Consider the following 27,032-nt stretch of genomic DNA (forward strand, 5'->3'; position numbering starts at 1 on the left):
TAATATAAAAGGATTATTAATTAGTGACCATTGATAATCAAGCTGCTCATATTAGTGCTGTCCTCACTTGTGTTCACCTGCCACAATTTAGGTATCAATGACATCCAAGGTGCCGGATGACAGAATGCAAAGGGCGAGGAGAGTGTTGGAATCAGAGGGATTCAGTTACATTTGCAGCTCTATGACTTTCAGTCTTGGGTCCTGATCTGTGAGGCGGGGTTAAATCGCACTGCCCCGGCCTGTTTGTCAGTTGTTAGTGCTAGTTCTAGATCTCTGTGCTGAAAAAAATTTAGTTTTCATTCAGTTTTGAGAAACTAGTACTTCTAATTAAAGATTACAATCTGACTTTATTTCGTGGAACGCTGTGTATTTCGTTTTTTATCTTTTTTATCAGCCTCTGGGTGGCCCACACTTAGAAAATAAAAATGTATCGTCACATATTCTCTCCTGAGTTGGCATTTCTAGAACACAAATTCTTTATTTAAGCCTTTTTTTTTTTTTTTTTTTTTTTGGTAGAATGAGGCTTCCTGGGCCTGGACAGAGTTGGGTTTCTCACCAGGGTGCCCAAATCCGTAAGTGGGCCACAGGCCAGGCAGGAGGGCAGCCTCTGCAGACGGATTGCTCCACTTAGTGAGGCAGTCCGCTCTGTTCAATAAACACTCTTTTCCCCCTGAGCAACTTGTGCTTAATTACTAAAGGCTTAATCATGAAACTGGGGCGTTGTGAAAGATCTACGATCAATAATTATAAAATAATCATAATAATGATTACTATTTATTGAGTACTTAAAATATGCCAGGAACTATGTTAAGTGCTTTACATGCATTATGTCCATTATTCTCGGAACAATGCTCTGAGATAGGTGCTATTATTATCCTCGTTTTTAAAACATGAAAAATGACATAGCAATTTATGAAAGTAGCATGGTATGTTGTAGGAGGTTACAAAATACAGAGAGGCAAGGATAAGTGTGAAAACACCATTTTCCTACCATTCAGAAAATATTACTGTTAACATCTTTTTATGTGAACTTCTGGAGTTTAGAAAACCTCTTTTTTTTTTTTTTTTAAAGATTTTATTTATTTATTTAACAGAGAGAGAGACACACAGTGAAAGCGGGAACACAAACAGGGGAGAGGGAAGAAGGAGAAGCAGGCTTCCCGCTGGCAGGGAGCCCGATGCAGGCCTCGATCCCAGGACTCTGGGATCATGACCTGAGCCAAAGGCAGACGCTCAACAACTGAGCCACCCAGGTGCCCCAAAAAACCTCTTTTTTTTTTTTTTAAAGATTTTATTTATTTATTTGACACACAGAGAGAGATCACAAGTAGGCAGAGAGAGAGAGGAGGAAGCAGGCCTCCCACTGAGCAGAGAGCCCGATGCGGGGCTCGATCCCAGGACCCCGAGATCATGACCCGAGCCGAAGGCAGTGGCCTAACCCACTGAGCCACCCAGTCGCCCCCCCAAAAAACCTCTTTATTTTCTACCCAACCTCACTGTTAAAACTATTATCTGAAAATATAAAAAAGGAATTTCCATATTAGAATATAGAATTTTTATATTAGAACATCGGCCCTTTCTTTCTATTTGCATTATTCTTTAGCAATCCTAAACATCCCTAAGTCCTTTTTTTTTTTTTTAAGATTTTATTTATCTATTTGAGAGAGAGAGAAAGCACACAAGAGGGTTGGAGGGGCAGAAAGAGAAGCAGGCTCCCCACTGAGCAGAACGCCTCATGCGGGACTCAATCCCAGAACCCTGGGATCATGACCTGACCCGAAGGCAGCTGATTAACCGACTGAGCCACACGGGGTCCTGACATCCCTAAGTCTTAGATGAAGCCAGCTGAATATTAGGCTGTATTCAGAGAAGGGTAAAAAAAGATAAGCATATACATGCATTAAAACAAAACATTGTTCCAGTATATCAGTTAGTTGTTGCTGGGGAGCAATCACAAAATCTCATTGGCAGAAACAGCAAGAACTTACCCTTGATCACACATCTTGGGGTCAGCTGGAGTGGCTCTTCTTCGCTACGGGTCTATAGGTCGGCTGAGATGGCTCATCCTGGGGCCCAGACTAGACGGTTAATGGCTACCTTGGTTTGTTCTTTTCACAATGATGGCAGAAGTGGCAGGGGACAAGTCCAACTGTATAAACATCTATCTGCTAACATCCCAGGGGACCAAAGTAAGTTCTATGTCAAGCCTGAAGTTAAGGGATAAGGAAAGACCTACCTGCGATGAGTGTCCTTAGTACTGAGGCCAAGGCAAGGGTATGGGTATATAATACTACTATGGGGGTAAGAAAAATTAAGACTAATAATTTAATCTACCACCCCTACTTTTCATGTGTATGTTTATTGATTCATCTACCCTATACATAAAAATATAAATATATACACATAGGCATCTTTACATGATATACATATGTACACACATATACACAAGATGAAATAAAACATGTAGAGATTTTGATTTCATAAATCAAAAGATTTATGAAACTTGAAAATGGAATGGCATGTGGAAGCTGGGTGATCCATTGGAGAAACTAGTGTATTGTACCTGAAAAACCCAATTAAGAGTAAATATAAAAGCATTTCAGGGACAGGACCAGCAGCAATTTGATAATAAATTGGACACTGGGAACCAGGGACGGGGAAATGAAAGGGAAGAAGGAGTGAGGGAGAAGATATTAAAATGATTACAATTCTGCATGCCTGGGGAAAGTGGGGAGACCAGAGTAGCAGCGACCAGGAGCGGGAATGGGTGAAGGATGGCTGGAAGAGAGCAGTTGGTCTTACTTGGCACGATTAGGTTTCAGATACCAGCAAACATCAAAGTAGTCGTGTCCTCAAAATGATTGGACTTTGGTGGCGTGTTGAGACAGGAGCACTAGTTAGCTTTGTTTGTGACCGTGGACGAGTTTCTAATGTCTTTTCCAGCTCTTAATTTCTGTAATCCTTTGACCTTTATAGGGATGTACAGTTGGAGCAATTTGAACAGAACGTTTCCCGAAGGAGTGCATATGGAAAAGAATAAGACTTCTGTGTCAGGGGCCAAATGATGTCCTCTAGAATTGCTCTTGGCCAGCATAGTGTTGTTGTTCTCGTTCCTTTTTAATTATTTTTATTTTTGTTGTTTAAATTTGAGAACATATTAAAGTTGGATACACTTTAGTCCGGTCCCAGACTCGACCAACCCCGCCTGTCTTAGAAGGACCCGTTTCACACATTTACCTTGTGTCCTAGTCCTGGAGGACATTTGGGATTTCGACCTCTGCTCTTGGTCTGGGGCTAACTGCTGATGGAAAGGTGGAAAATACTCCGAGAAAATCAGGAAAAACCAGAGGTCGGCAAGCACTGAGTCATGAAAGTTGGGATTAAACAGGCTTTTAAAGAAGTCCTAAAACTCACTGATTGGTCCAGAAAGCTGAAAACCATGCTTGTTAAAGTCTTTGTTGTTCTTTTATAATCGGACTAGGTTTTAAACTCTGCCGAGGGTAGAAACAATGTCTTTTCAACGTTCTGAAACGTTATCTTGTAGTGAGATGTCAGGTGCTTGATCGATTTCGAAAGAAAGACAGGGAGGGAGAGAGGAGACGGGAAGAAAAAGAGAACTGAAGGATTTAGAGTTGCCTCACCCCCCCCCAAATAATTAAATAGGGTTCATGTCTAGAATCACCCAATGAAAGAGGTCTTTTCGCATACTTACCACTTTTCTAGAAGCAATAAGAAAATTGGAACTAGGTTTCCTCAGTGTGGATATATTCAAGAAATGCTCTTTTCTCCCCCATGAACCGCGTTCTCCAGCTCATCCTAACGAGCCTTCTTCTGTTCACCCCCCCCCCCCACAGAAATGACTTGTTGATGGTCTGTCGCCAACTGAATATGGAGGAGTCTGTGCCTGAGATCATGAACCAGCTGGGTGCGGATGAACATGAGAAGATTTCCTTTCAGGACTTTACAAGGTGCCGCATGCAGCTCGTTCGAGAAATTAGGAAGGAGGAAGTAGGTCTTCCTGAGAAGTCAGACAACTCCTGTAAAAAGAAGAAGCTGCGGGATAGAATTGCGTCCTGGCCCACGAGCAGCGACAACAGTTTGGGTAGGTACAACCAGGTGGCAGTTTGGTAGCGCGCCACGAGCCCTGCTTGGTGACCTCTGTAAGCGGGAGTGGCCTGCCCAGCCTGCTTGGAGAGGAAGGGCACGGTCGGGGGTGGGGGGGAGATGGTGACTGCATCCGCAGACCTCAGAGACTATCCGGGGACGCCTTCAAATATTAGTGCAGCTCTGGGCCATGAGGTTTTAAAAAATCCATTTCTCTCTCTCTCTTTTTAAAGATTTTATTTATTTATTTGACGAGAGAGAGATGCAAGAGAGGGAACACAAGTAGAGGGAGTGGGAGAGAGAGAAGCAGGCTTCCCACTGAGCAGAGAGCCCAATGCGATGCCAGGCTCTATCCCGGGACCCTGGGATCATGACCTGAGCCGAAGGCAGATGCTTAATGACTGAGCCACCCAGGCCCTCCCCAAAAATCCACTCTTGTTTGCTTAATCTTTAAAATGTTTTCTACAGAGTTTTCCTGCTCATAAGTATTATTGTTTCCTACCAACACAAAACAAGCAAATTAGAAAGAAAGATCCTACAAATGTTGATAATTATTGAAGCTGGGTGATGAGAATTTGGGGCTTATTGTACATGTTTCTGGGCACTCAAAAATGTGTGTGTGTGTTGTGTGTGTGTGGAGAGAGAGAGAGAGAGAAAATTTATAATTTTTTATAATGAAAAGTTTAGAGGAAAGAGGAAAGAGGTGTCTGAAAGGGTAGCCTGAACAAAGGGATAGAGGAAAGTATCTGAATTTTCTACTTATATTTTAGGGAATTTTTTTTCCCCTTAAAACTATCTTCTGGATCTCTCTATCTCTGCTTCTTTCTCTTCTAGGTAGATCTGGTGGCAGGAAACAAAGCTCCATGTTAATTGTCCATCATTTGTTAAATATATACTAATTAGCATGGATAATTATGTAGTGTCCCATAACACACACACGCACGTGCACGCGCGCACACACACACACACACACACACAACCTGAATAATGCTCTTGGCAGTGGAATCATTTGGAGCATTATTATTGAGTAATTGAAATAATAAACGTGTCCTCATATCCCCTATGACTTACCATCTTAATGGATTCCATTTTAGCTTCACATCAGATGTCTGGTAATGCATGTGCTCTCAGCATAATATGTAGAAATAATTAATTTTTGAAGTAACATTTTTTCTGAGTATTAAAGTAACATATGTTTATTATAGAAAAATGGGATTTTTAAAAAGACAAGCAGAAGAAAATAAAAATCATCCTTAATATCTCATATCCAGAAATAATAACTACTGCTTAGATTTCTCCCTCTCTCTCCTTCTCTTTCATGTGTGTGTATATGTGATTTGTTTTTAATTAATTTTTTCACATACTTTCTATATAGTTTTGTATCCTGTAATTCATCCCTTGCATTTTCCTCATGCTTTTAAATAGCATTTGAAAGCATGATTTGTAATAGTTGCATGACATAAAAAGGACATGCAGTAATATTTATTAGATGAAAGAATGGAGTTCTTTTTGCTAAGCTGTGCTTTCTAATTTTTCTGCCAAGAACATGGCCTTCTTATATAATTAATAAGCCCACACACATACAGATTTGAAGTAAACTGTGGTGCATCCCAACTATGAATCCCGTGTGGCCACTGAAGTAATATTTATTGTGTCTCTAGGAGGAATACTTGTATGGGGAAAAAAAAACTACACCATCCAAAATTGTATTTTAATGTGTAGTATATGTTTAGAAATATTCTAAAGGGGGCAGTTTTTTTTTTTTTTTCTTAAAAGAGGCATTTTTGGGAGGCGCCTGGGTGGCTCAGTTGGTTAAGCGACTGCCTGCAGCTCAGGTCATGATTCCGGAGTTCTGGGATCGAGTCCCACATCAGGCTCCCAGCTCCATGGGGAGTCTGCTTCTCCCTCTGACCTCCCTTCTCATGCTCTCTCACTCTCTCAAATACATAAATAAAATCTTCAAAAAAAAAGTAAAAGAAAAAAAAGAGGCATTTTTGATAGAATTGCTACCCATATCTAATTGGATAAGCCATCTCATAGGATTGCCCTAACCTGCGAAGGAGGTGAAAAGGAGTTCCTCCCAACCTTTGTAACTGTTTGCCCGGGAGAAAGAAGAGGTAGCGGAGAGGCAGAGAGTCAGAAAACGGGTCGTGAACTGAGGAAATGCCAGCAGATGCGCCAGCTTGTGCCAGTTTATCCTGTAGTGAAAGCCTCAGGGTCAGATCATCTGAGTGTGAATCTGGGTTCTGTCGCTTCCTGCCTCCGGGACGCTGGACAAGTTACCCAACGTCTCCACACCTCGATTTCCTCATCCAGGGTAGTGTTGGAACAATTACGGTTATTCAGAGGAATGCGGAAGGTAATATCTATAAAAAGCACATACAACAGTGTCTAGCCCATAATAAGCACAAAATACAGGTTACGTTAATATTATTGTTATTCCCACTCAGTTTTATTTCCTGTCGATTGTGACAGTTCAGTCTAATGATGAATCAAATACAATGAAAAATCTACAATAATTAAACAAAGAATCCCTCTCTTTTCCACGTTGTTAATCATCTCTTCTGGGTCTATGCACAGAAAGTGCAGTTCCTCCCACCCCGGGGCCGGGGGAGCCCTTTCCTGGCTCCTGCCTCCCTTCTCTGCCCCTCTTCACACCCGATCGTTTTGAAAAGTTTGTCTACACTGAATGCTTACCAGTCCTCACCAAAGGCCTTCAACCCACTCTTCCAGCTTTGGTTGTCACCGCTCCACTGAACCTGCTCTAACTGCCTCCACGGGCACCAACTCGAGGCGTCTTCTTCTGTCCTCATCTGGATCTTTGGCATTTTCCTCAGCGAACTACTCCCTCATGGCAGCTGTACTTCATTCCTTTGGACTTCCCCCACACCACATCCTCCTGGGGTCCTGCCCACCATTTTGGCTTCCCCTTCTTAGTGTTGGTCTCTCAGGGGCCTTGGGGCTACAGTCTGTTTTTGTGTGAGCGACTCCCATGTATGTATCTAGCCCTGCTCTTTCCGGTGAGCTTCCGAATCAGGTAAAAGTGACCCATGTTCCTGGATGTCTTATAGACCTCTCATGCCTAACACGCTCAGAAGAATTCTTGATTCCCTTCCTCGGTCTTCCTCCCAGCATCACTGATCTCCTAGGTATCCCTGTATAGGAAATACCACCCTCCTCTAGTTTGCCTAAGCCAGCAAGTCCTGCTGTCTCTTTTGTCAGGGTACCTCCAGAATCTGTCTCCTTCCTTAGCTCTCCTGCTACCCCCCCCATCTAAATCACCATCATGTCTTGGTTCGATGACAAAAATAGTCTATAACTGGCCTCCCTGATATCTGCCTGGACCCCCTATGTTTCATGTGGTCTTCTAACATTATGGAAACATGCTCAGTGCGTTCTCATGTCTGCAGCATTTCGTGGCTTCCGTGTCCCCTAAAATGACGTCCAAGTTCCTTACTGCCGCCCGGCTCATACCCATCATGCTAAGCAGTTATCATACTGATTGCCCTAATTACATCTGTTGCAGACACACTGACCTTCCTGCTATTCCTCCAACCTAGCAAACTGAACCTGCCTTCAACCTTTGCCCTGGTCCTCTCCTCTGGTCTAAACACAACACTCTTCTTTCTGACCTTTTCATTGCATGACTGGCCCTTTCCTGTTATTCAGATTTCAGCTTAAATATTCCTTCTTTAGAGGCCTTTTCACATGCCCTTTTTGCTTCATACAACTTCTTTTTTTAAAAAAAGATTTTATTTATTTGAGAGAGAGAGCGCGAGAGAGTGTGCACAGGCAGGGGGTGGGGGTGGGGGGACCGGGGAAGGGGCCCTGGGACAGGGGGAAGCAGGCTGCAGGGAGCCCTATGCAGGGCTCGATCCCAGGACCGTGAGATCATGACCTGAACTGAAGGCAGACTTAACCAACTGAGCCAGCCCGGCACACCCCCATACAACTTATTCCTATCTGATGTTCCATTACATACTTACCCAGCAGCTTATTTATGTATGTCCCACAGTACTGTAAAAGTTCCACCAGGGCAGGGTGCTGATGACCTCTCAGGGGTACTGCTATACCCCCAGCACTTGGAACAGAGCTCAGCACATTAGAGATGCTTAGTGCATATTTGTCGAATGATTGCGCAAAGCACGGTGTCCATGCTCTTTTGGGAACACAAGGCCGCGCATTGCCTGGTTCCAGATACCAAGGAACTTACCATTTCATTGTGAAACGAAAAGCACACAACAAATTAAATAGCAATAAAATTTAAGTTAGAGTCAACAGAACTTTTTTTTTTTTTAAGATTTTATTTATTTATTTGACGGACAGATATACAAGTAGGCAGAGAGAAGAACGGAAGCAGGCTCCCCACTGAGCAGAGAGCCTGATGTGGGGCTCGATCCCAGGACCCTGAGATCATGACCTGAGCCGAAGGCAGAGGCTTTAACCCACTGAGCCAGCCAGGTGCCCCATGGAGTCAACAGAACTTTAGAAGCAACTGAATGGTGCCGAAGGTGCATAAGGAAAGCTAAGAAGACTGTGAGCAGGAGTTTCAGGAAAGCTTTGGGATGCTACCTGCGGCTGCAATGTGGAGAGAAGTAGAAGGAACGTTGTACCATTGTGAGAAAAGCCTGAGAAAACTTGGGTTTAACAGTTAAGTGTCAGAAGGACTTTATTGTCCGTTCTGACATTTCCCAGCACATCCACAACGGGGAGTTGGCAGAAAAAGAAGAGCCATCAAAACATTACATGCTCAACTTGGAGGAGGAATTTCGATAGAGTCATTTTTCTCAAATGTTTTCCACAGAGCACTGGTTTCAAAGGATGGTCATAAATATTATGTGAAGAAGTAATTCCTTTGTTAAATACATTGGAAAGCTTTGGATTAAACTAGATTAATAGTTTCCTTTACTGCAAGACATCTCTGAGTCTTTAATATGCTAATATTTCTTGTGACTCTCCAGGAGAAGAACAAAATAGATAGCATTTCACACATTTAATTGACCATAAACTTTCCATTTACCAATCTTCTCTTTGCCTTTGCATTCTCTGCTCAAATATACTTTGGGGAAAAATTAAGATATCTGAACAGCTAGATCATAATAGATTTTTATGTCTATGTTAAGTCCTCTGAGAGAAATAATATTTAAAAGTTTTTTATGTCTTTCAGCTATATAAAATTAAATACTTACAGCAATAACAGTAAAAACGGTTAAAAATTACTAATATTTACTGTGCACAAGGCAATTTGCTAGGCATTTATTTGTATCATATGCTAGGAAGATAAATTCCAGGTCACCACTGAGTTACTATGGAATTTAGGCTACATTCTTGATTATTCTGAGCTTTGGTTTTCCTATCTCTAAAGTTAGAGTAGTGATACCTGCATTATAAGACAGTTGGAAGGACTTAGTGAGACGTCATTTGTAAAGTCCCTACACAGTGCCTATTCACATTAGGTTTTTCAATAAATAATAGTGTTCCTATAATTATCATTATCCTCTCTAATCCTTATGGCTACCTGCCACGTTTAGAATAGAATCCTCCATTTATAGAGGAGGGCACTGAGGCTCAGAGAAGTTTCTTGACTTGTTCTATGCCACAGAGCTAATAATGAGCTGAGAACACTAGGACATTGCTTATTGAAAGAGATGATTCTGAATCACCTGCAACTTAAAAAATGGTCTTGATCATCAAGATGCCAACTAAAGGGGTACCTGGGTGGCTCAGTGGGTTAAGCCTCTGCCTTCGGCTCAGGTCATGATCTCAGGATCCTGGGATTGAGTCCCACATCGGGCTCTCTGCTCGTCGGGGAGCCTGCTTCCTCCTCTCTCTCTGCCTGCGTCTCTGCCTATTTATGATCTCTCTCTCTCTGTCAAATAAATAAATAAAATCTTAAAAAAAAAAAAAAAAAAGATGCCAACTAAAAATAACACTGCCATCCAGAGGCCAGTCCCAGAAATTGCAGGCACATGGTCCCCAGCGTCTGAGAGGGCAAGTCCTGTTAGGAAATCCTGCCCCTTTGGCAGCGAAGTGACAAAAACAGCTATGAGGTTTTGTGTATGCTGCCTAATTTAGAGTGGAAAACAAGTGTTTATTATAATTATTTGTAATTTTCGTTTCAGAATTTGTGATTTAATTTTCTTCATTTTAAAATTTAAATTGAAAAAAATCACATTTTTAAAACAATGATTTAAAGTTTTTCTATTTTCTTTGTGATTAGAAAAGACTGGAGTTAAAAATTCCTAGCTTTGGGGCGCCTGGGTGGCTCAATGGGTTAAGCCTCTGCCTTCAGCTCAGGTCATGATCCCAGGGTCTTGAGATCAAGCCCCGCATTGGGCTCTCTGCTCAGAGGGGAGCCTGCTTCCTCTCTCTGCCTGCTGCTCTGCCTACTTGAGGTCTCTCTCCATCTCTCTAATAATAAGTAAAATCTTTTAAAAAAAAAATTCCTAGCTTTAGATGTTTATATACATTAGCAATTCCAAAGGAGACTTTATTTAAACACGCCCTTTTAAATAAACAGTTTTTTACTTCAACCAAGCTGTAAACTTTACCCACGATTTCCACATATTTTTGTCAAATGTGTGAATTATGTGAAAGAGAGCTTCAGGGTGGGGCGCCTGGGTGGCTCAGTGGGTTAAAGCCTCTGCCTTCGGCTCAGGTCATGATCCCAGGGTCCTGGGATCAAGTCCCGCATCGGGCTCTCTGCTCAGCAGGGAGCCTGCTTCCTCCTCTCTCTCTGCCTAGTTGTGATTTCTCTCTGTCAAGTAAATAAAACAAAAAAAATTAAAAAAAATAAAAAATAAAAAAAAAGAGAGAGAGCTTCAGGGTGTTGACCACTGGAAATAAAAACCACTGAATTGCCTGAGGAGAACTGATAAAAGCCCTCAAGCTTGCCTAATGAGGTTGTTACAAGCCTGGGCTTTTCAGATCTTTGGGGGCACTTGTTTTTCTTCCTCTGGTCTGGTCTCAGAGAGCCGAAGACTTATTTGAATCAAATCCCTATGGTTTTAAAACATTGTTTAAGACAGCAGACATAAAGACCTGTTCATTAATACAACTTCGTTTAATTTATGCTAGGATTAGAACACTGGGCACAGTTTCCAATAACCTATATCTTCAAAAGACCCCTTAGTGGTCTTTCTTAGGGTTATATTCCCACCTGGTGTATCAGCCTTCATTACCGCTCTGGTAGCCGTCCCTGTGGTCCAGCAGGAGCATATAAAGTTCTGAAGTGTCTCAGACAAACTAATAGCAGGACTTTTCCTTAACAGGCACTCAAAGTAAAAAAATGAGATCAAAGAACATATAGTTTAGACAGGAAGATCTCCAAACCCACAAAGCCTAAGGGAAAAAATGTAAGGAGATGTCGATTGCTTGGCAGATTTAAAGAAATAAATAAGCAGCTCCCTGAATTTTAGTTTGGTTTCTTGCTTTCAAAAAATTAAAACCACACGTCATTAATATACATCAAGCCTGTCTAGTGCTGACACATGCCAGTTTTTCCAGAATGAATGTTATTTTTAAATATTGTTGGGGCTCCTTTTGTGTATATCAAAATTCTTCTAAACTCTTGAAACAGGTTAAGTGAGACAAGAAGGCATTTTCCAATCCAGCTGCATTATCCCTGGTATGTAGGGTTCTGGGTGGTGAATTAAGAAAATAAAAAATGGCTTAAATCCTCTATGGGTTCTGTATGAGCAATTAATAATTAACACAGAGCCTTTGAAATAAAATCACTCATGAGAGTGAGTCATTGGTAAAAGTACTGCCCAGTTAGCATAAAACCAAACTGAAGTCACTGTGGTTTTTAGCTCCAGGTGAAGGTTTCTAGAAGTTTGTTTCTTTGGTGGGGGTGGTGGCAGTTTCTCACATACCCTAAGCCCTATGTCACAGAGTGAACAATATATTAATTTAATTTACTCCTAAATTGGGAGTTAGCATAGGCTTCTAAAGTTTTTAAGAAATAGATATCATTTCGCATTCTTTTTTTTATGATTCCAATAAGTACAACGTAATTTTATTGCATTACAAAATACTATACTGATTTGCCAAAATTTTGTAATTTGGAGAAGGAATTCCCTTCTTTTTTTTTTTTAAGTTTTAATTTAAATTAACATAGAGTGTAGTATTAGTTTCAGGTGTACCAATATAATGATCCAACACTTCCATATATCACTGCGCTTCTCACACAAGCACTCCTTAACCCCCATCACTCTTTAACCCGCCTTCCCTCCCACCTCCCTTCTGGTAACCATCAGAGGCCAAGAGATCTTCTGAACAAAGACATGAGAGAGAATATTATAAATCGCTTCTCCCCAACCCCTACCAAGCTATGTCCTCACTGGTTATTTGAGGCTTTGTGGGGTCTCAGGTAACTGAACCCATATATTAAAATTTAAGTACAAAACAGCTAATGAAATCAAAGATAATAAATGACTTTGACACCATCTGAGGCAGGGAAAACAATCAAGTCAGATGTATGTTATTTATTAGATTGAAAATGTTTCTGTGTTGGGTGTATTTGAACTTTGATTCTTTGTGCTTATTTGGCTGTTCTTTGCCTGAACTTTAAATTCTGCACTTAAGATGTCAAATTCTATTTGTCGTACGTTCACCATCATCTCTCCACTCTGTAGTCACTGCAGGCAGGAGAAATTACAGGACGACGTAAGAAGAAAAAAAAATACAGGTGTATTTCTTTTAACTTAATTTAATTTGTTTTAGAAAGAGAGGGGGTGGGCGCAAGCTGGGGGGTGGGGGGCCGAGGGAGAATCTCAAGAAGTCCGCACACCCACTGTGGAGCCTGAGGCAGAGCTCAATCTCACGACCCTGTGATCATGACCTGAGCCGAAATCAACAGTCAGGTGGTAAGAGACTGGGCTACCCAGAAACCCCTGGTATGTTTCTTTTTTCAACTTTTAAACAAGTATATACAAGATCACCAGATTCTCAGCTATTTCTTGAGATAATTAATAGTTTGGATTTCTTTTGCACATTATTACGTTCCGTACGTCACTATGCTGTTCTGCGGTGGCCTAAATTCTTGGAAAATGATGTCTCAGATAGAGCACACTGGTCCTGTCTTACTTCCTGATTTTGTCCTTTATGGGTATTTCCATCTATTTGGCAGTGCTCCTTTTGAATATATTATTTTAGCCCCCTTCCCATTAGTTATTTCATTTTAGCCAGCACAGAACAAAACGTTCCTGGGGATCCAGGTGTGCTTGTCTCAGGTGGTAATCCTGGCATGAGGGGCCCCCCTGATCACCTGCGTTGATTGTATCTTTTGAAGGACATAAAACACAATGAGATTGTTCATCCATTTTCCCTCCAGCATGATTTAGCTGAAGCAATTCATTAAGTGTCACTGTTTTTATGGGATGTTGAAGCCATTCCAATTTCAGTGGCAGTGATACAACTTGGCACAATTTTAGATATTTTTCATGGAGTAAAAATGATTCTTTGGCTGAGATAAAGGCTCAGTCTGCTGGCAGAAAGTGTTTAGTTTGGCCAGACTATTTCATTGTCCATTGTTCGTTCTGGAGAATCTGTCACTCAACATTATAATCACAGAAGGCTCAGGAAGGCTTGTTTTGCTTCCTGTTTTATCTTGTAAGTCTACTGCAAGTTCATTGGAGAGCATAAACGAAAGGGCATTAGTAAGTGACTGTTTAAATCAGTTAATTTTTATGGTTGTTTTGGAAAGATTTGGTATGGTTTCCAGTAGATGCATTTATGTTTGCTATCTACAAGAAAAACACTTTTGCTTCTAGTTGAAGCAGAATTTAATCTGATATGTTGTGCATTTATTTAGTTCTCATTTTCTGGATGTATATCAGTCAGTTCTAGATAAATCTTAATGCAAACTAATTACTGTGTCAGATTTGTCCCTTGGTATTTGTGGTGTTTTTTTCTTTGATTTGTCTGACTTGAGATTTACAGTTCTTTGATAAAATTGTGCCCTTGAATTACAGTACAGCCCAAAGGGTCTGTTAAATACCCTCTGGTTTACCCTCTGTGTAGAATAGATGAGGAAATGAAGATGGAAGGGTTAACTAATAATAATTCTCAGGCCACAGACTTAGTTGGTGGTGTGGCTGGGGCTAGACGAGACTACTGACTCCTGGCTTAATTATTGCTCTAGTAACTCACACCACCGTGTTCTTTTCTATTTTTCTCTGCTGTATTAACAGAAACTTAGAATTCCTATCTCCAAGATGGGTTTTTTTTCTTAATGTATTTGTTTTTTGAAAGTTTGGGGTTTTTTGGGGTTTTTTGTTTGTTTGTTTTTTTGACAGACAGAGATCACAAGTAGGCAGAGAGGCAAGCAGAGAGAGAGAGAAGCAGGCTCCCCGCTAAGCAGAGAGCCCAACGTGAGGTTCGATCTCAGGACCCTGAGACCATGACCTGAGCCGAAGGCAGATGCTTAACCCACTGAGCCACCCAGGTGCCCCTAGCTGCAAAATCTTTTATGAATGCTGCCACTTTGATCTGTTTGGGATATTAAGGACAAAGAATTGTCCATTCTTGAACCACAAGGCCAAAGGGAAACAGCTCTGCCTCTCTGTGGCCTGGGAATGATTGCAGGGATAATTAGAGGGAAATCCTGAGGGGGAACGTGTCTCATGGAGGACAGCAGTTGGGATTATGACGCTCTGCTCCATCATCCGTTGTGGAGATTCTGCTTCCAATACCAGCCTTGTAGGACAGGAGGTTTGTTTTTATTAAAGGAACTCACTGTTTTCTCACACCTTTCCACTGATTGGCTTTAATGTTGGCCAATATAGACCCTGAGAGTCTATTCCTTTGGTTTAGCTTTTTCTAAAAGCCAAACTGCAGAAAACATATTTAGTCTTATCAGTCATTTATACTGTATATTAATAATATGACATGATTTTTTTTTTTCCTTGAAGTGGCTCTATTGAGGGGGAGGCACTGGAAGGGTCCTGAAGGACGGTGGTGGGATGAAGGAGAGTTAGAGTTGTGGAGGAAACCTGAGGAAGGAAGGGGGTGGGCTTTATGAAAGCCATTTTGTTTGTTTCGCTCCTGCCTCTGCCTGACCTTATAAAGTTCCCGTTCATTTAGGGTGGCACAGATCAGTGTTTCCTTAACTGGGCTCAATAGACTACCATAGTTTTGGGAATGGTGACCTTAGATCCGGAATAGATCATATGGCCCATAGGACCAAACAACCAAGGAGCACTAGACATTGGAGGATTCCTCTAAAAGGGAAAATAGAGACCAAAACAAGTAGAAAAACTTAACCCAAGTGGAATGGAGATTCTGCAAGGAGAACATTCAAAATAATCCCTTGTTAATATATTTTGAAATACAGGAGAAAATATTGTGTTCACACACAAAGAAAAGGATGAAAAGAAACATTTTAAAAAATCTACCCTGGAAAAAATAGAGCACACATTATAAACTCCACAGAGAAAGAATGGGAAATAAAGATAAGAATGTCTTCTGGAAAGGGGAGCAAAAAGACGAAGAAATATAAGATGGGGGCACCTGGGTGGCTCAGTCATTAAGTATCTGCCTTTGGCTCAGGTCATGATCCCAGGGTCGGGCTCCCTTCTCGGCGGGAAGCCTGCTTCCCCCTCTCTCACTCCCACACCCTGCTGGTAATGACGTACCTTGCTGCGTCTCTCTGTCAAATAAATAAAATCTAAAAAAAAAAAAAAAAGGAAAGAAATATAAGATACGGGAGAAAAGATAAGAAAATCAGAGGGCTGGTGTATGATGTCTACCACTCAGATAATAGCTGTCCCAGAGAGAGTAAACAAAGAAAACAGTAGAGAAGAAATCATCTACAAAATGGCCAATGAAATTGTCTTGCAAGATGAAGGATATGAGTTTCTTTCTTTTTTGGAGTCCTGGGATCAAGGCCCACATTGGGCTCTCTGTTCGGTGGGGAGCCTGCTTCCTCTCTCTGCCTTTCTCTCTGCCTACTTGTGATCTCTCTCTCTCTCTGTCAAATAAATAAATTAAATATTTTAAAATATATATATAAAAATAAATAAATTCAGCTAGCCAACATGTAGTACATCATTAGTTTCAGATGTTGTGTTCAATAATTTATCATACAACACCTAGTGCTCATCATATAACTTGCCCTTCTTAATGCCCATCACCTAGTTACCCCATCTTCCCTCCCCCCTCCCCTTCAGCAACCCTGTTTGTTTCCCAGAGTTAAGAGTCTCTCATGGTTTGTCTCCCTCTCTGATTTCTTCCCATTCAATTTTCCCTCCCTTCCCCTGTGGTCCTCCATGTTATTCCTTATGTTCCACATATGAGTGAATCCATATGATAATTGTCTTTCTCCAATTGACTTATTTCACTCAGCATAGTACCCTCCAATTCCATCCACATCGATGTAAATGGTAAGTATTAACACTTCCTAATGGCTGAGTAATATTAAATTGTATATATATATATATATATATATATATATATACCACATCTTCTTCACCCATTCATCTGTTGATGGATATCTCGGCTGAAGAATGTGAGTTTCTTGATAGAAAGGGCCTACCACGTATCACCTACCATAAAACATAAGGACACAAATCACTGTGAAATTTTATGACACTAGAGACAAAGAAAATATTCTTCAAATTTCCAGATAGGAAATACAAAACAGGACAAATAAGAATGATTTGGAATCAGAATGGCTTCTGACTTCTCAAAAATAGTAACAGATATTAAGTGAGGAATGTCTTCAAAATTTTGAAGAAGAATGGTTTCCAACTTAGAATTCCTTACCAAACTATTAATGAAGTGTAAGGATAGGAGGTAAGTGTTTTCATGCAAAAGACTTTGAGTGCAAAGTCTCAGAAAATTGACTCCCCATGCCTAATTTCTTCAAAAATCTGTTAGACCTCCAAGATAACCTAGGAAGAGAAATACTTGGAAACATGAAACAAAGAATGAAAACAAGTTAAAAGTGAAGCATACTGGTGGTCATTGAAACCAATCTAGGCTAGAGCAGATCAAAAATTTCCAGAAAAATATTTTCAGGCTAAATTTTTGTTTAAGGATTTTATTTATTTATTTGACCTAGAGCGAGGACAAGCAGGGGAAGTGGGAGAGAAGAAGGCTTCCCTCTAAGCAGGGAGCCTGATGTGGGGCTCAATCCCAGGACCCTGGGGTCATGACCTGAGCTGAAGGCAGACACCTAACCAACTGAGCCACCCAGGCACCCCATTTTCAGACTAAATTGATGAAATTTTTATGCATCTTAAATTACTGTGAGGATATTTAAATAACTGACTGAGAATTTGAGACTGAATTCATGACATGGAAAACTAAATATGAAATAACAAAAAAATTATTAATCCCAGGGAAAACAAAAAATTATTCAAGAAAAGAAAGTAGTCATGGTCCATTTGTGAATACATAGTTTACATCATCACAATTCATGTAGCATAATCAAAGAACAAATATTTATTTCCATAACAAGTAGTATTAGATATCAAGATGTATTTTATAGCTGAAAATAATTTAAAATTATTAAACAGCTCTATTTTAAGTCCTCCTTTATCACATATCTATATCTAGCAAATAGTATAGATTTCTGAGTCTAAAATCTAAGTGACTGAGGAAACCTGGAGCATCAAGCCACTTTTACCTTGAAACTATTGTCTGAACCTGTCCCAGGGTCCTGGGATCGAGCCCTGCATCGGGCTCGCTGTGTCTGTCTGTCACATAAATAAATAAAATCTTGAGAGCTTGTTTGGAGGTTCTAGCAGGGGAGCGCAGCTACTCGTATACCCTTGACCGAAGAACGGTCCTCTCCTCTATCGGGGAAGGTCGTCCTCTTCGACCGAGCGCGCAGCTTCGGGAGGGACGCACATGGAGCGGTGAGGGAGGAAGGGGACACCCGCCTAGCCAGCCAGATCAGCCGAATCAACCCTGGCGATCAATGGGGTGACAGATGTCGCAGCCAGATCGCCCTCACATCCAAATAAATAAAATCTTAAAAAAAAAAAATTAGGAATTACCAAGGGCTTACTGAATACATGACCAGTTAATATGCCTTGTAAGAGAAAGATAAATTGATCCAAAATACCATCTCTGCCTTCTAACTGAGAAAGACAAGCCTTTTTTATTATTTTTTTTAATCTTAATCTCTGTGGACTGTAAACGTTAGCACCCCAACCCCGTCAGCCTCAGGTTCAAGCGAAACTCAGTTAACACTTCTTTGCTCTAACGCTCATTTTAACACATGCCCTAAACTGTCCTTTGAACTCTTTAGCCCTAAGTCAACCCTCTTGGTTATCTCCTTCATATATCTAGTTTAGACAAGCTAAGATAATAAGCTGCCCAATATTATTTTTAATTGTTTTTTCTTTAAGTTAAAGATGCTTGCCTCAGCTGTGCTTTCATAACTAAAGTATTCATTGACTAAGGGCAGACATTTTCCCTTTTATATTAAATTTAGCAAACAGAACAATAGAATCTAGAGCTGGAGACGAATTTTAAAGGTTATTTATTCCTGCTTCCTTTTGGTTGTCTCTACACCGTCTTCCATTAGATGTTCTCAAGCCTGTGCTTAAAATACATCAAGGGTCTTTGAACGTGCTTGTACAGAGTGGGACATTAAGAGATAGCCAGTAATGATGATGATGTTGATAAGAACATTTCCATAAGAAAAATGCATTTCTTCACTTCTTTTTTTTTTTTAAGATTTTATTTATTTATTTACAGACAGAGATTGCAAGAGGCAGAGAGGCAGGCAGAGAGAGTGGGGGGGAAGAGGCTCCCCGCTAAGCGGAGAGCTGTATGCAGGGCTCGACCCCAGGATGCTGGGATCATGACCTGAGCCGAACGCAGAGGCTTTAACCCACTGAGCCACCCAGGCGCCCCACATTTCTTCATTTCTTTCCTTCTTGTCATCTATCAACAGCCTTGGCGCAGGGGGAAGGGAATTGCATTTCAAAATACATCTTCCACTCTATTCCCAGTGTATTGTTGGAAATTCAGTACATTGTCCCTAGATGGGCCACATGTGATATATATTCGAAACGGGACACTGATTGGTTCACTTCCTACAGTTAACCAAGGGGCGAAGAACTGACTTTTATCATTGGGAGCTAATATTATTTACCTTCCCTTAGTAGGCAGGACATGTGATTTGCATTACTTTTGTTTGTTTTTCCCAGAAGGCTAGGTAGCTCCTATTTATCTATCCTTTCCCATAGAATTTTCCTTGTGACCACAGACCAGGTTTTTAAGACAATTGTCTTGCATGTGCAATGTAATTCGTGCTGGAGGAATCTTGAAGTCCTCAGGGGAGTTGGGCTCCTAAATCTTAGACCAAGCATTGACATTAATAAATGACTAAAGACTCACACCATGTCTCCCTTCTGGACTAAACGATTTACTGCTGCTTCTGTTGATGTCAGTATTATCTGGAAATAGTAAATGTACTATGGTGGGGAAGGCTGACAACTGGCAGCCGATTTGTTCAAATTCTCCCTCGCTTCTTTCTGTGGTGGTGGTGTCGTGGTTCTAAATGCAGAAAGGTAGCTGCCTCTGGTGTTTTGAAAGGAGTATTTTCTCTCTTGCCACCGAGGGAATAGATTAGGTAATTTTTTTTTTTTAAGATTTATTTATTTATTTGACAGACAGAGATCACAAGCAGGCAGAGAGGCAGGCAGAGAGAGAGGAGGAAGCAGGCCTCCTGCTGAGCAGAGAGCCTGACGTGGGGCTCGATCCCAGGACCCTGGGATCATGACCCGAGCCGAAGGCAGAGGCTTTAACCCACTGAGCCACCCAGGCGCCCCTTAGGTAATGTTTTCTAAACAATCCACATAAAGGAAAAATTAAGGACCCCTAGATACAGACAGTGACGTAGGATACTATTAATCCAGGTCTCAGGACCGCCTAACCACTCTGTGGTATCATCTGCCTGGGATATGATGAGAGGCCCCAACTCTCAAATGAAGGATGGAAAAGAAGGAACTGCGGGTGGAAAACAGAAGGGTATTGGGGATGGCCAGAGCATAGGTATGATGACTAACTCTACGTGCTCCCCTCTCGAGCTGCTGCTGCTAGGCTGTGTGGATTTCCTCATGGTGCTGGCTGCCAGTTTGGGGAAGGTCAGTTGTCCTCTGGAGGAAAGAGTGGGCCAAAGAGAATAGGGAAGCAAAGGGGCGCCTGGGTGGCTCAGTGGGTTAAGCCTCTGCCTTCAGTTCAGGTATGATCCCAGGGTCCTGGGATCCAGCCCCAGGGCTCCTTGCTCAGCGGGGGAGTCTGCTTCTCCATCTGCCCTCACTCCATTCATGCTCTCTCTTGCTCTCTCTCTCTCGTTCTCCCACTCATTCTCTTTCTCAAACAGGGAAGCAAAGTTTCTCAAACCCAATAACCAAAGACTTTGACTTACTAATGGAATATTCTTTACCCAGAGAAACATAACTTTGACTCTAACCTAATTGTCTATTGTCTTTAAAGAAACTGGTAAAGGATAAAACCATTGATGAAATTTTAGCCACTGGTTAGGTGCCAAAGGTTTGTTATCCTTTTTCTTTTTTTTTTTTTAAGATTTTATTTATTTATTTGACAGACAGAGATCACAAGTAGGCAGAGAGGCAGGCAGAGAGAGAGGAAGATGCAGGCTCCCCACGGAGCAGAAAGCCCGATGTGGGGCTCGATCCCAGGACTCTGGGATCATGACCTGAGCCGAAGGCAGAGGCTTTAACCCACTGAGCCACTCAGGTGCCCCCAAAGGTTTGTTTTTCAACAGGTACCTTTTAGAAGCTGGGAGAGAGTATACCTTTCCCTCATATATTGTTCCCTACTAAGTTGTCCCAAATGGATTACAAATAACTAGAACTGTAAGATAGGACCAGGTGATTGCTAACATTCATTGATCAGTTTCTTAAGTGCCAGGGGTTGTCTAAACATTCTGCATATTTTTATCTTGCTTCCCTCTTGCAACATCGCTGTGAAGAACTCTTCAGTATCCCCATTTTAAAGACTAAGAAACTGGGGCGTAGGCTGAGTAACTTGCTTGAGATCACGAAGCTGGTCACAGTGACTCTCGATTCGACCCCAAGCCATCTGACTACAAAACCCCAGCTCTTAACCACTCTCCTATGCAAACAGATAATGTCTACAAAAATAAGCTGAGAGAGGGAAAATGTCCTCTTCCAGAACTGGGGGGAATGATTTAGTCTTTCATAGGCTGTGGGTAGATGAAATAAGATAATACATGGAAGTTGCTTGGAACAGCGCCCGGCTCCTAGTGGTCTTGAGTAGATGTTAGGTATCGTGGCCTTATCCTCATGGGGGTGTCTGGCCTGCTGGGGAGGCTGCCCTGAGCCTTTGGTGAATAAGCACAGTGACCACAAGAGCTGAACCCGGGTGGCACTTTGAAGGTGGGACCAGAGCACGAGCTGGCAGCTGCCACGTACCAGCCGAACAAGGGTCTCGATGTTGGGCAGATTTTCTGTTTCAGTATTTCTCCGAGAGCAGGGTTTCCCTAGTGATATATTTTATAAACATGTCAAACTGCCAGCTGTTTTCTGTGCTTTTCTGATAAGGGAAATATTTAGAATCTGGGCTCTGCCACCTTAAAACACTAAATATTTTGGTTTGAAATAAAAGAATATACATCATTGCTTACTTCCAAGTGCCCTAAAGAATTACAGTGTCAGGAGGGAGGGCTTTCTTTGGTCCTATGCGTGCAGAGACCTCCAAGCCCAGGCAGTGCTTTGGGCCTTTGGTCTTTAAAGGGAGGTCACGCGGTCAGTGTCCTTCCTGGCCCAAGAGCAACTGTGCAGTTGGTTGTTCTGGACTGAGTGTGTTCCCCCCAAATTCCCATGTCGAAGCCCTAGTGCCCCAACGTGAAGGAGTTTGGAGATGTGACTTTGGGAAGGTCCTCAGAGTCAGAAGAGATCATGAAGATGGTGCCCTCATGATGGGATTAGTGTCCTTAGAAGAGGAGACCAGAGAGCCTGGTGAGCACGAGGGACAGTAGGCCGGTAATGATATCCATGTTAAGGAAAAGAAAGCACAGCCACTTCCCCGAGGTCAGCGGGCAGTTCCTGAGCTTAGCAAGGGAGTGAAGTGAGGCCGGCTGAGGGTGAGCCTGGAAACTTCACGATATTTCAAAGGGCAAAAGGAAGATGGTTATCAGACCTACAGTTTTTGGTTTTTTTAAAAGATTTTATTTATTTATTTGACAGAGAGAGACAGATCACAAGTAGGAAGAGAGGCAGGCGGGGGCGGGGGAAGGGGAAGCAGGCTCCCTGCTCCCAGGACCCTGAGATTCATGACCTGAGCCGAAGGTGGAGGCTTAACACACTGAATTACTCAGGTGCCCCAAGACCTACAGTTTTGATGGTTTTCAGTGAGATCATCCTAATTAACTGACTAATCTCACCTTAGGAATGTTGGTTTTTATCCAGAAAAATCAGATATGAAGTCACTTTGAAAGAGAGTAATGGAAATAGGGTACTGTATTTAAGAAGCGCACTTTCCCTTTTGGGGTCCATTCACAGGCTGCTGATGTGATTGACTTGGCTCCCTAGCAGAAGATCTAAGTTCCTCAACACCAGTTCAGCAGAAATCGTTATGGTAATAGTGTGAGAGTGCGAGGGCCTTTTGATCCTGCTGATTAACATGGAGCTTGGCTAACCTGATTATATGACTCTTCCAGAGACTGGGTTTAGGTCTGTTAATACAGCATCAAAAATTCAAATGAAGCTTCCGTGGGCCGTCTCATCCCAGAACTGTTGTATTTTATTATTTGAAAATGAGACTCCCTGTTTGCACAGAGATAAAGTTTAAGTGTATAATTTATTTTGATTTTAAAAATTAATCTCCATGTTGCTTTTCCCGTTAAGAAGTGAAACCCTGTGGTACCACAACCGTGGATAATTCAGCCATCTACTCACTACATGTATATTAAATGCCAGATGTCACAGGCCATGTGCAAGGTCCTGGGCCCTGTGGTGAAACATAAAGGCAAGGGCCCAACCTCATGCTTGCTTGTCTTCCACAGGAGAGAGGACCCAACCCGTTTTTCAACTTTTACCTCAGTCAGTCTTCTTGCCACCTGTGCCTGGGCCAGGACAGAGAATGTGAGGCAGACAGGCAGAGGGCAGAGACCACTCAGATCAAGCAGCAGGGGGAGGGCGGGCAGCCATTTTGCAGTCTACGTTGAAGGAAAACAAAACTTCCTTTGCAATACAGTTAATAGACTTTAAAATTAAAAAGAAACTTTGAGGGGCGCCTAGGTGGCTCAGTGGGTTAAGCCTCTGCCTTCATCCCAGGCCATGATCTCAGGGTCCTGGGATCAAGCCCCATGTCACACTCTCTGCTCAGCAGGGAGCCTGCTTCCCCCTCTCCCTCTGCCTGCCTCTCTGCATACTTGTGATCTCTCTCTCTCTGTCAAATAAATAAATACATAAATCTTAAAAAAAAAAAAAAAAAAGGGAAAGAAACTTTGAGAGTTGTCTGGGTGGCTCAGTCTGTTAAGCATCTGCCTTCAGCCCAGGTCCTGATCTCGGGGTCCTGGGATCGAGCCCCGTGTCGGGCTCCCTGCTCAGTGGGGAGTCTGCTTCCCCCTCTCCCTTTCACCCTTCCCCCTGCTCATGCTCTCTCTCCTCAAGCAAATAAATATAATCGTTAAAAAATAAAAACAATAAGAAACAAATAAAAGAAACTTGGAGCAGTTGCGAACACAGGGCTTGTCTGCCTGAATAGAAAGATAGGTCACTCTAGCTATAGAGCACTGTACAGAGAGTGTTGGGAGACTGACTGAAGAAGACCAGAACATGAACCATAGGGGGAAAACATCCTAAGTGGTTCCAGACCAAGAAAGTTTACCTAATCACATTGATTAAACTCACCAATACTTAATAAGGGGAGATTGGACATTCATATCAGAACCCACTGTACATAATTTGTAGTTTGCTATATGTAATTACACTCAAGTAAATTACAGGGTAATCTGTACATGTTCTCACTTCATAGCACAAACGGAACCATTTGAACGAGTCCCCTTTTTTGCCATTGAAAGTCGCGTATTGAAGACCCATTAATATGAAAACATCACAGGCTGAAACTATGATTTCTCGTGCTGGTGGCTTCATCCCCGGTACCTAGCACAGTGCCTGTGTCTAGACTTTGGTCATGTTTTCTAGCGGCCCAGGCCTTTTGCGTACTCTTCCTGGGTTTAGGAAAGGTCACACCTTACAAATCCTGCTTCCCCAAAGTAGAAGCCAGAAAACAGATCTCCCAGCCTCCCTCACGGCTAAGACACAGACGCATGTGCCCCAGGCTCCCCCAGCCAGCTGCACCCAGGAGACTCCTGTTCAGAAGTGAGCAACACAAGGAAGAGGGCTTTGCCCCAAAATGGATTTTTCTAGCCATGGTGACAACTGACGCATCAGGCTTTCTCCTCCAGAGAGCTTTCCCTGAGCATCCCCATCCCTCTCCAGGTCTACTCTGTTGTCGTACTTTTCCACTCTATTATAATTATTAGCATCTTTTCTTAGGTTTTCATCTGTTGTGTTAGTGAAGGTCATACTAGCTGCTGTCTCCCAAAAACTGTAAATATACGGTGACCCAAGGAATGTCCTTTTCCTCACCACAAAAGGTCGCAACAGGGTACCCGGGATTGGCAGACAGCCCTGGGGCAGGAGATCATTCAGGCACTCAGGCGTCCTCCATCTTGTGGCCTCCCCGTCTGTGCCCCGCGGCTCCCGAGGGTGCCCTGCCCATGCGAGCCAGGCCGGAAAGCGAAGGGCCTGGAGAATCGTGTGCTGGGGGTTTTAGGAGCCAGGCCTTGAAGTGACACTTGGCACTTCTGCTCCCATTCTACTGCTCAGAACTCAACCGCGTGGCTACATCTAAGTGGCAAACACCATCTAGCTTCCTGTGGCTTCTTCCAGATAAGAGAAAATTACGAGAAAGTGCCATTCCTGCACTTTCTGTCTACTGCCTTGCTCCCTCCTTCCTTAGCTGGGGAAAAGGATTACAGTAAGAAGGCTGATTATCCAGTAACCCCGTGCAAATCACAGACAGACGTGGCTCTGCTCTGGATTTCCTTCCCTTGGCTCTCTGGTGCTTTTCTGCCGAGTGGTTCTGTTGGGGCGGTGGGGAGGGGCATACAGTCATTGGAGAGTTATTTCTGAATGATTGGCCTAAAACTGCTTTTATCTTGAGGCTCCCCATGTGTCCGTTTGAAAGAGAAAGTGCTTAGCACGCAGTCTGGGCCCCACATGTGTTCTGACTTGCTGGCACGCGGAAGGCTTCGGGGGTTTCAGATCACTGCCTGGTGACCACCCACAGGCTAATGAAGGAAACATCTTTTTATTTCCCCTGCCTCTCCTGGATGTAGGTGCCCTATCAGCAGCCAGGGAGAGCTGGGAGTACGACTCAGGAGCCAGGGACCTCCAGAGCCCGGACTTGCAGAGTCATTGGGCCCTGCAGAAGCTTCTCGAGCACAGTGGACGCTCTTTGAGCCAGCAGGCTGCGGCCCTCCACACGCTGCGCACACAGTCCCGGCACTTTGGCAGCTCTGGAGGAGGAAGCTATCTGGAGCTGGCCAACACGGTGAGTACTTCCTGGTTCATGGAACACGTCTTTTGGCCTGTGTGTATTCGGTACAGATATTTTCATTTTGAGCTCCAAGGGACATACTGGCTCTTATCTTTTTCTGGAGCTAAACATTGAGCCATTGACAGCATTGACAGGAATGTGGCCAGTGACTTCGCTCTCATCATTGAGAGCAGAGTGCTCTCCTAAGAGGCATTTCAATGAAGTCTGTAACTTGCAGGATTTAATTACTAGAGAAACGACATCAGCGTTTCCATGACTAGAGTAATTCTATAGTACCAGACATTACAAACCGATAGACTATAATCCTTTCTGTTCCCTAATTTGGATGTTACTCATTTAAAATACAAAGAGGAAAATATTTCATTGAAAATTTGATTATTGGGCGCCTGGATGGCTCAGTGGGTTAAGCCGCTGCCTTCGGCTCAGGTCATGATCTCAGGGTCCCGGGATCGAGTCCTGCATCGGGCTCTCTGCTCAGCAGGGAGCCTGCTTCCCTCTCTCTCTCTCTGCCTGCCTCTCTGCCTACTTGTGATTTCTCTCTGTCAAATAAATAAATAAAATCTTAAAAAAAAAAAAAGAAAGAAAATTTGATTATTGTTTTCTGCTTGTACTTTAAAAGGATTTTCCGTGGACAACCGCCTCCCTGGTCTGCCACCATTGCCTTGTGGCACTCTCTCCCTTGTGCTGTCCTCAAAACATTTCTATCTCCTTAAAAAAATTTTTTTTCTGTTGAAAATGGTGAAACAACTTAGAATTTCATTATGTTTAGTTTAACCTTCCCTTTGACCTTGGGATGGATCACGACCAGGGTGACCTTTTGGTGAAGAGCTATTGTCTTCCCTTCGAAGTTAGAGCTGGGGAACGCAGTGGGGTGCCTGAGGGTCTGGTCCATTTTGGGTGAACTGCAGACCATCTATAAACTGAGATTGCTATCCAACCACTGTGAGAAAGGTCCACAAACCTACCCGGCTTTTTGGAACTGAAGTTTGGTGGAATAAACGCTGTGACAACTTCACTTATGTGTATTTATAGTCAGCTTTAATGTAGACTAGTGATTTTCAAACTTCTTGTGTTTGAGGTACATTTTCTAATTCTGACATTTTGGATGACATGTTCGAAGGAATTGATGATTCTCAACATACCGGCAATAATTAAAATACAGTCCTTAGACAAATCCCAGTTAAAGGACATTCTATAAAATACCCGATCAATATTCTTCAGAACTGTCAAGGATGCTACAGGCAAGGAAAATCCGAGAAAGAGAAACCATCACAGTTCAGAGGAACCCGAGAAGATCTGACAACTAAATGTAATGTGGCACCCCGGATGGGACATTAGGTAAAAAACTAAGGAAA

General features: G+C 42.5%; 1 protein-coding gene across 1 annotated transcript in view; it reads left to right on the forward strand.

Annotated features, from left to right (window-relative positions):
• The window catches only part of MCC (MCC regulator of WNT signaling pathway), a 421,104-nt gene that overhangs the window by 81,063 nt on the left and 313,009 nt on the right, over positions 1-27,032 (forward strand). The window contains exons 2-3 of the mRNA XM_046001224.1: positions 3,855-4,102; positions 25,457-25,671. Of these exons, the coding sequence (XP_045857180.1) occupies positions 3,855-4,102; positions 25,457-25,671 (463 nt within the window). The remainder of the gene's footprint in view (positions 1-3,854; positions 4,103-25,456; positions 25,672-27,032) is intronic.

This window comes from Meles meles, chromosome 3 (assembly GCF_922984935.1).
Source record: "Meles meles chromosome 3, mMelMel3.1 paternal haplotype, whole genome shotgun sequence".
Taxonomy (NCBI): Eukaryota; Metazoa; Chordata; class Mammalia; order Carnivora; family Mustelidae; genus Meles; species Meles meles.